This window comes from Aricia agestis, chromosome Z (assembly GCF_905147365.1).
Source record: "Aricia agestis chromosome Z, ilAriAges1.1, whole genome shotgun sequence".
Taxonomy (NCBI): Eukaryota; Metazoa; Arthropoda; class Insecta; order Lepidoptera; family Lycaenidae; genus Aricia; species Aricia agestis.
In genome coordinates this window covers 38137317-38147961 of record NC_056428.1, presented here as the reverse complement: position 1 = coordinate 38147961, position 10645 = coordinate 38137317, and the positions used below count along the sequence as shown (strand labels likewise).

At 35.7% G+C, this 10645-nt stretch overlaps 1 protein-coding gene across 1 annotated transcript; it reads right to left on the bottom strand.

The window, feature by feature from the left end:
• Positions 1–2285: 2285 nt before the first annotated feature.
• On the bottom strand, positions 2286–8935 carry LOC121739038. The gene is made up of 7 exons (XM_042131352.1): positions 8771–8935; positions 8513–8605; positions 4614–4701; positions 3891–4010; positions 3563–3678; positions 3099–3234; positions 2286–2443 (listed from the first exon to the last, which is right to left on the bottom strand). Exons 1-7 carry the CDS (start codon positions 8864–8866, stop codon positions 2304–2306), a joined length of 789 nt encoding a protein of 262 aa, XP_041987286.1. The 5' UTR covers positions 8867–8935; the 3' UTR covers positions 2286–2303.
• Positions 8936–10645: the final 1710 nt, after the last annotated feature.

The window sequence follows — 10645 nt, the reverse complement described above, 5'->3', positions numbered from 1 at the left end:
TTATTATAATACTAGCTGTTGCCCGCGACTTCGTCCGCGTGGACTTCAGTTTATAGCGCGCGATGTCAACAAAATTGGTGTCAAAAGCTTTTATAAAAAAACCCTGGTACCCCTTAAATCAATACAGCTGTGCAGTGTGCAAACAATAAGTACTTCATTTTTGTATGTTAAACTTTATATATTATGCCAAATTTTAAAGCTTATTTAGCCCCCCAATTACACAACTTTACCCATAAACTATTTATCATTGATAGGTTTAGCCCCAATTTCACCAACGTCTGTTAGTGTTAACAGCTTGTTAAAATATCCTGTCTTCTCTTTCATTCATATGAAAAACGAAACAGCTATCGTGATACTAATTCGAGCATTAACTTTAACAGTCGTTGGTGAAATTTGGTCTTAAGGTTACGTCACTGCCTGCACAGATAAAGTACTGAGTTATTTAATACCGTAGAATAGATATAACAATCGAAAAAAATCGAGACTTAAATGTAACCTCTTATAGAAAGACTTTTGAGCAAGCGTCAGCGCGATGTAGAAGAGGCACGGCGCCATCTATTATGAATTTTTTGAACAAATTTACGACCCTTACAACCCTTTTTTCCAGTAAAAAAGTAGCCTATGTCCTTTCTCAGGCTTTTGACTATCAGTATACAAAATTTCATTACAATCGGTTCGGTAGTTTTGGCGTTTGGCGTGAAAGCGAGACTGACAGACAGACAGACAGACAGAGATACTTTCGCATTCATAATATTAGTACAGATTATGTGCATACTGCACAGCTGTTTTTGGGTATTTTGATTAATTAAGGGCCGCGCTACACCGGAATGGCAGCGGCGAGGCGAGCACTTTCAGCGCTGCCATTCCGGTGTAGCGCGCTGCGCGGCCCTAAGAGGGGTACCACTTACCAGGGTTTTAAAAAGTTTTTAAATTTGACACAAATTTTGTTGACACCGCGCGCTATAAACTAAAGTCCACACGGACGAAGTCGCGGGCAACAGCTTGTTATGAATAAAAACAATAATATATAATAAAGTAGGTATGATTAGTTCTGTTATAATAATGAAGAAAAAAATAAAGCGCCATCTGTTTTCATATATTAGAATTAAAATGTAAAAATATTTTCTGGATGGAATATAGGCCAACACAACACACTCGAACTCCTTAGAAATGCAGTAGGAGTTCTATAAGATAAGATAGATTGATTATTATTATAGCAAGTGATAATATTATTAAACATAATATTCTAACGTATTAAAAACTATAAACAAAAACATAATAACTAATATGTATGATTAGTTCTATGTTACAACCAAGTAAGAAAAAAACGCCATCTGTTGAATCGTATTAGAACTAAAATGTTCATTGCATCGCGTCGATATATTTCTGGATTTTTTATAATATTATACATAAAATATATTTAAGATTTTTGAAATATTATTTTAATACACATCCAAGACCCAGGAACATTGAAAACTTTTTGTTCCGCCTGCGGGACTCGAACCCAGGACCCCCGGGATGAGCGCTGGCCACGCGCAATGCGAAGTAATTTTCATCGATATTTTCATGGAAATAAGATATTTTCCCACATCAAAATGTAGCCTATGTCCTTTCTCAGACTCTAGAATAACTGTGTACAAAATTTCATTGCAATCGGTTCAGTAGTTTTGGCGTGAAAGCGAGACAGACAGACAGACAGACAGACAGACAGACAGAGATACTTTCGCATTTATAATATTAGTATAGATTATAAGCAGATTAACGGCAAGCACAACGTTGTGTTAGGATTCGAGTACGCGTCGAAAACCTGAACCCTACATAGCAGGTCAAGCTTAGCTCGACCATTCTGTTAGCTTACGGCCATTCCCAATATTTGATCTATCTCTGGTTTTGCCCTACTAGAGATAGGAATAACTCACAATTGACATAAATTTATGTCTAATGTTAGCTATTCCTATCTCTAGTAGGGCAAAACCAGAGATAGATCAAATATTGGGAACGGCCGTTATTGTTTTGTTTGAGTGAATGGTTGTATACCGGCCCGGCCGCACCTGCGTCTATCGTCCGAAGCTTCGTGCAGCGTGCTACGAGATACACGCAGATCGTCCAATAACAAACATTATTAATAATTATATTTAACTAAAAACCACCTCTTTCTTATTTTTAACGAATAATAATAATTAATAAATAATAATATAGTTATTCCTAAATTTACACGTGTCGTGTTATATAATAAAAATAATATATAATAATTTATTAGTCTTATGGAAATCAAAACAAATTGATAAACGGAACATTTAATTTTATGATATTTTCACTTCAGGTTCTGGATCCGGGTAATACTGTAGCAAATCTGCTACTGGTGATTCTTGATCTTCGTAGAAATCGCATGCTAGAAGATATTCCCGTTTTGAATAGTCATCTCCCTTACAAAACATTTCACCTACAATGGAAAATATAAAATATATTATTATGTAAGTATGTACTGTTAATATGATTAATTAAATAATGTATAATTTGTATGACATGCTCGTTGTTCACCAACTATTTCCCATGTGCATAACCCTAGTAAAGTAGTAATAGCATATTTGAGATTGTTATTAAACAGAGTAGGTTCTTGTCTGTAAAGCGGCGGTCTCTTTCTGCGAAATTGTCCTTTCGCAGAAAGAGGTCGCGAAGCGGAACAAAAAAGATGACCTTCGTTCCGCTCCGCCGGCATAGGACGGGAGTGCGGAGGCGTCGTTACGCGAATCTCTACACTTCCGTCTAATCCGGGGTTCCGGGCAAGGATGGGAACCTGCCCGGCTTAGCTAGCCCCGGCGCCGAGGGGCACGCTTCAGTTTGCCGGAGCATTCCCTTGCTTTGGTTGAAGTCCGGTTCCTTTTGAGGTAGACCGGCCGGTCGTAGAGGGACTCCTGTGTTAGGCAGATCCAGGACATCCCTCCGTATACGGCTGAAGGCAAACCGCAGGTGGTTTTAGTGTGTAAGAGTCCTACATACCCCCGGGGTGCTTCAGCTAACTGAGGCACATCCCCAACCCGGGGCACCCACCCATGATGGGTTTCCCCTGCGCATAAAAAAAAAGTTCTTGTCTGTACCCTCGACATCCATAATATGTACGGGACTTTTTGATTCTAATGCGCCAACACAGTAATGTTCTTCTGTTAAACCAGGGTGCCAATACATAATAGCGTCCCGACAGGAACTGCCTGCTATGGGAAGTAAAATTCTATCCTGGAAAAAATGTCAAAATAAATAATACAAGGTGAGTTAAATGATATTTTTTTTGCTTGAATTTTGAAGTCACAAAATCATAACACACACACGAATAATTTAGGAGTTATTTTGATAAAAATCTTGAGATGAGATATTAAAATACTCGATAATTTAATTTTTATTTTTTTTTGTACTAGACGCCTAGCACCTCCTAGTTATGCGACAGCCGGCTGTCTCTTGCAGTCTTGGGGATTGATGGGATATGCTCGGATATACGTAATATACGAGTATTATATTATGTTATGGCTTCGAGAATGTAATAGGTTTCGTTTAATTTTTTGATTACCTTGCAAATAATTTTGTTATTCACAATAGGCTCTTTGACTTCTCCAGTACAAAAGAACTTTCGCTTCTTTCTCAATATCACGGTGCTCACTTCTAACACAGTTTTAATGCTATTACCTTAAACATAAGAATAAACGCTTAAGTAATTATGCAGATAGCGCAGCTAAAATAGACGCTTCATAGGTTCCGCTCTCAGGCCGCAGGTGCTGCCGAGATTTGGGTAGCTCTACCCAAAGTACTAAATAATATACAGTTACTGATTAAATTTATGAAGAAGTTGAATCCTTTCCCCCGTGTTCTATTAGATCATTAATAACTATTCACGGTACCTTTTTCGCCGTTAATTGCTTCTAACTCCCTCATACCTCTTGCTTGTGTTTCTCTACTATTTTGTTGTTTCATATAATTAGACAATCTATACATAGCGTCTACAAATTCGTCAATGGGTCCTAAAAGATAAAATATAAAAGATATATTTTTCTTCAATTGAAACTTACTTACAGTTTTATAAGAAGTATTATCTCTAATATATAAAATTCTCGTGTCACAATGTTAGATAGCGTACTCCTCCGAAACGGCTTTACTGATTTTAACAAAATTTTTTATGCATATTCCGTGGATCTGAGAATCGGCTACTGGGTACTTTTTATATTGATAAGTACATTTGTTGAATAGATAATAGTAAATTATTACAACTCGAGACTGACGGCGACCATTGTTTGTGCGACGGGATAGCGATGAACGTTGCCATGGTGACATACTTATTTAGTCATTTCAATAAAACAATACGGGCGAACTACTTTATATGGCCAAGAAACGTTTGCCTGTTTGTTTGCTGTCCCAGCTAGTATCATTATATTTTCTTGATCAATTTGTACTATCCGTTCAGCCGTTTTCGAGTCAGACTTTTTTTACAGCAAAAAGTCTGACTCGAAAACGGCTGAACGGATTGAGCTAATCCTAAAATATTCGTAGAAGTCCAGGGAAGGTTTTAAAGTGACACGAAGTTCACCGGGACAGCTAGTAATATTATAAAATTATTCTAACTATACCTGTGCCGAAACTTCCACCATCTAGATAATTTAGAAATTGATAAAATCGCAAGGCTTCATCTGATTCTATTTCGTCCATCACAGGTCTCTAGAAATGGTAATAGAATTAGTGGTTTTTTTCTATAAACACATTATTTGGGTAGTATTTCATTATTGTTCTCAAATATTGCCTGGAGCTACCAAGCAATATCTTAATCGTGCGGAAATAATTTCGCCATAATATTAAGTACTAGAAGTTCACAGAAAAATTAGTCCACAAAAAAGCCTATGATAACAAACAAACAAACAAAATAACAAACTCTTCCGCTTTTTAATATTAGCAGGGTGGTGTACTCCGCCAATTAATTTAGGCGCCTACCACACGTGCATGCTTGACTACAGATTTGCTTGCGCATGCCGGCTTGAACACTGAACGTTATCGTGTAGTTGGTAAAACTGTAGTACGCGCAAGCCCCAAAGTTTGTCTTGTTGCTTTTTAAACTTGCTTGTCTGCGCGTGTGGTTGGAAGTTCAGTGTTCAAGCCGCTCTTTGTCAGTCAAAATATGGTGTTAAAATGCGCGCACGCTGCTATAAAATGGCAGATTTACGTACATATTATAAACGTCAGTTTGCAACTGAATTCATTGAATTATAAAAATCTCTGCTCGCTCTATGGAAGATCAAATCGAAAGATTATTCTGACAGGAATTGAAAACACTGGAAAAATTAAAGCAAAAAAATAGTTCTTCATTGAAAAACATTGTTTATACGCCGACGATCTCGGCAAGAATGTGGCTTGCGCATGCATGTGGTAGATAAGTCAGTCTTACATCTTTTCATGCGAGAAGCATGCGCTAGCAAAACTGTGTTCCAAATTCCAATATGCACATGACGTGGTAGGTGCCTTAATATCATGACACAATCTATCAAAACGTAAACAAATCAAAAAATCATAAACTAAAGAGTTGTACAAAATAATATAAAAAAGGTTTTAAAAAAAGAAGTCTAGTTATGTACCAATGATATTCTACTTATACACACTAAGGTCGTACTGAAGCACAGTAAGGTCGTACCTTTATTTAAAGCGGGAATTAAATCAGACCCGACTAATTACCGGCCTATTTCGATTTTACCGACTCTTAGTAAAATATTTGAAAAAATAATTTTACAGCAATTACTGTTACATTTTAATTTAAATAATTTATTACACAATAACCAATACGGTTTTACTAAGGGTCGTTCCACAACGGATGCTGGTATAGGTCTTGTTTGTAGCATATTTGGAGCCTGGGAGGAGTCACAGGATGCCTTAGGTATTTTTTGTGACCTCTCTAAGGCATTTGACTGTGTCGAGCATGCTACTTTAGTCAAAAAATTACACCACTATGGCATAAGGGACTCAGCACTCAGCCTTTTGACTTCTTACCTCAAAAATAGGACTCAAAGGGTTGAAGTTAATAGTAAAAGATCCAATGGGACCAAAATAGAATTAGGTGTACCACAGGGATCCATTTTAGGACCATTTCTTTTTCTCATCTACATTAATGACTTACCTTATCTAGTTAAGGATGATGAGATAGTACTTTTTGCTGATGACACTTCACTTATTTTTAAAGTGAAGCGACGGCAGTCAAATTACGACGAGGTAAATAGTGCTCTCTCAAAAATAGTACATTGGTTTAATGTTAATAACTTACTTTTAAACTCCCAGAAAACCAAATGTTTAAAATTTACTTTGCCCAATGTTAGGCAAGTTCAAACCAATTTACTATTAAATGATGAGAAAATGAATTTGGTGGACTCCACTATATTCTTAGGCATTACATTAGATAGTAAATTACAGTGGGGTCCTCATATTGCTAATCTTGCAGGTAAGCTCAGTTCTGCAGCATATGCAGTCAGAAAAATGAGGGAAATTTCTGATGAAGACACGGCAAGACTAGTTTATTTTAGTTATTTTCACAGTAGAATGTCTTATGGTATCCTTTTATGGGGAAACGCTGCCGACATCAATACAATTTTTGTGCTGCAGAAGCGAGCTATACGCTCAATTTATAAAATGTCAGCTTTTGAATCTCTGAGAGAAAAGTTTAAAGAAATTGGTATTCTAACTGTTGCTTCTCAATACATTTTGGATAATGTATTGTATGTTAGAAAGAATTTAACTAAATTTAAAACTAAAAGTGATAGTCACGGTAGAAACACTAGAAATAGGCACAAGCTGGAAATACCAGTGATCAGACTTATCAAAATAAGTAAATCTTTTAAAGGTCAATGTATACGCCTTTACAATAAAATCCCGGAAAACGTTCAAAATCTATCAATTAATAAATTTAAAAAAGTAATTAAAGAACGTTTGTGAGCCAAAGCCTACTATACGGTCAAAGATTTCCTAAACGATAGCACATCTTGGGAGTAGGATGGCTGCTTGCAAGGCTGCTTCTACATTTATTATATGTGACTTACAATTGTGTATTCATATTGATTGAGTTATTTACATTGTAAATTTTATTTTTTTAAAAGACAATTTTTCCACTTTTTTACTAAAAAGTGGCCCCGTGCGAGTTTCTTACGCCGGTTCTTCTCGCCGGGTTAGTTCCCGAACCGGTGGTAGGCAACATGTAGTTCAACATTCTGAAAATATTTGATTCAAATTTACTCAGAAATAAAACAATTTTTTATTTTTATTTTATTTATACAGATATGTTACGTCCATACTATTTTCCGGCTTAAATCTCTTCCGAACAATTTTCAAATTCAATATTGCAAACATTGACAAATTTGACAGATAAGTGAAACAAAAGATACGAATTTTGGCCAGTGATTAAGCCTGACCTTACAGCGGGGCAATGTGGCTAGTATTCTGGGCACTCTCCCTAAGGGCAGCAGTCTGGATGACAACCTTTTTTATATTTAAACTGTTCTTTTTTTTTGCTTATTATTACGCTAGTTTTTATTGTAATTTAGTTTTATTGTATTAGTTTATGGTTTTAATATAAATATGATAAATTTGTTAAAAAAAAAAGATACGAAAAACCATTTACATAAAAGAGACAGTTCTATTTTTAAACGTCGAATCGTATCGCTGTCTCTTTCTTCGCCTGAGCTATGATAATATATTCGATTTTTTCCAGTTTGTTTGAAAAAATTATTGAAAATGTAAATAATCGAGGTATTTATTGCAATCAAGACATGTGGTAAGAGATTCCATGTGTTTTGTTTACTTTCGAGTCATAATTGGTAGGTACATTTTCGATACACGCACGAGGTCATTTTCAATTTATTTAGGTAAGACAAGACGTGGCACGTTCGTGACTGCGCTCGATGCAGACTAAACAACAGACGGCCAAATTGGGCCGTATTTGAATCATCACAACGCGCGCGGTAGTAACATATCTGCTTTAAGTTTTTCATCATTGTTATGTACACTTCAAAACACGCGTCTGACAACTTGACGCGCATGTTTCGCTTTGCCGACGCGAACATTTCGCGTCCTGGTCGCGTAGGTGTGCACGGCGCCATAAAATTACATGGGCAGCGTCCGCCGCGCGGTAGACGCTACCGCTTCGCAGTCGCTTTGGTCGTGTAGGTTTGGCCTAAGCTTAACAGTTTCCGTTTGTATACCTTGCGTGGTATTTATACTTATTTGATTTTGACAACCCTATTTTCGGAATATCTGACAAGGTCCACACCTTGTCAGATATAAAGTCGACATTCGCGCGGTGCCAGAGATTTCAATGTCGGCTGCTCGCGTGCGGTCCGTTTGTTAATAATAATTATGTAGGCACATAAAACGGCGGCATTTGTGAACATCAAAGCAGTGAGACTTCTGTACTTGTACTATTATCTATTCTGTGATATTAGTATAGATTTTAGTCCTTTCAAGTTTGGAACAACAATTATTATTTATTTTTACTTACGAATTTGCCACTCCACGCACCAACATCAGAGTATAGTGAATTTATCCTACTCGGCATCCAGTCTGACGATGATCGTGCTACTAAAATAGGATGCTGGAAATAAAAATAAGATTATAACCATTTATGTCAGCAGTATTAGTAAGCAATTTTAATATCAGTTTAATATCAGGAATTTATTAATGTATCAAATACGTACATGCAGTTTTTAAAACAAAAAACTAAAATAAATGAATTCTTTAATATTATTAAAGAACTTACTAAGGTAGGTCGCCGCGCAAAAACTACTTGAACTGTAAGGATGAGGACAAATATTATTGAAGAACTTTTCATTTTTATGAAAGTATATTGAAGCATATTCTTTACTTAATAAACCAAAGCATATTCCGTTAACTCGCTCGCAATAACTAATTGGCGTTATCCTTGTAGGTACGATAACATAATAGCTTGTTACTTGCTAATTGGAACTATAAAGCCATTTTATTCAGTTAGTTAATTTTATTTTTAAAGATTTTTTTATCTTTGCTGCTTTTCTGTATAATTCTAATTTTAATTTTGCCTAGTCTCCACTCTCTAGGCTTAACTCTTAAGTATACATTAAATCAAAATAATAGAAATACTCTATGTTCACATTAATATTTATTATCTTTCTCAAATAAACATGCGTAGGAACGGCACAAGAAATTTAATCAAGTTTATTATTTTCACTCGATGCAGGATAAGACTCCCAAGGATATCCAAGGATATCCAACTTTATTGCTTTTGATATAAACTGTCGTCGTTTTTAGGGTTCCGGAGCCAAATGGCAAAAAAATCCGTCCGATCCATTATAGATCCGTCATGTTGTATTTCTGTCTATCTGTCTATTCGTCCGTATGTTATAGCCACTTTTCTTCGATACTCGATAAGTTGGTGTATTTGGTGAACCGCATTAAGAGTTAAAATAGCCATAAAACAATAATTTTTCGGGGTCTCCATATAAGTATGGGGACCTCGAAAATTTATTGTTTATTTTAGTTAGTTTTATAATAACAGAACTGGAACTAAAAAAAAACATCAAAACGGTACATGTAAAATATGTAGATAAGTCTTTAAAAATTTTACTAAGTTTTTTAGCATCATAATTTTCCAATCTGAATATTATTTTGGATGAGAGACACTTCTAAAGTGGCAAAATGTGTGTCTTTTCAACCTCTAACTTTTAGAGCAAGATAATGTTATAGCTGAAAACAATATAGTACGATGAGTTCATAACTATGGAAACTGCCAGCATTTTTACCGACTTCCAAAAAGGAGGAGGTTATACGTTCGGCTGTATGTATCTATTTTTTTGTATGTTCAACGATAACTCAGTCGTTTATGATCCGATTTTCAAAATTATTTTTGTGTTGTATAGGGTTTAACTCGAATTTGGTACCATGTTCACAAAAATGGTGATCTGATGATGGGATCCTGGAGGAATCGAGGGGAGTTCTTAAAATTTGTATGGAAACATATTATAGTGATTTCAATTTTTTCTGAAGCATTCGAGGTAAATGCTACCAAAAAGTAAGATTTCGCACCAGGTTTTACCCTGGATCTGAAAGTACCCAACAGAACTTTTGAATCCTTATAGATACAGGTTCGGGGATTTCGGCGTTGTTTATGCCATGGGTCATCACATTATGACCCAATTATTGATGCTTTTCGTCGTATTTTGCATCGAAGCAGATGTTTATGATGATTATTTCGCTGTTTGTGGACCGATTTTCAAAATTCTTGTGTTGTTGTATAGGATATAATCTTAATTTTGTATAATAATTACAAAAGTGGTGATTTGATGATGGGATCTATGAGCAATCGAGGGAAACCCTTGAAATTTATCAAAATACTCATTGTGGTTACAATGTTGTTTCTAGTAACTTAAACATATTATGTTACGAATAAGAGAAAGTTCATACAAAGGTGTCTCTTGGTCCAAAGGCACTGAACAGAACTCCTGAACCTTTAAAGATAAAAGTTTATAAATTGCAGCATCGCTTAGATAACTGCAAGCATTTACCACAATTTCGCGTACAGTAACATAATGTGAACATTCGTAGTGGTTATTTACGCATAAAGCCTTATCTTGTAGATAACTAAAATGAGTGAAATTAT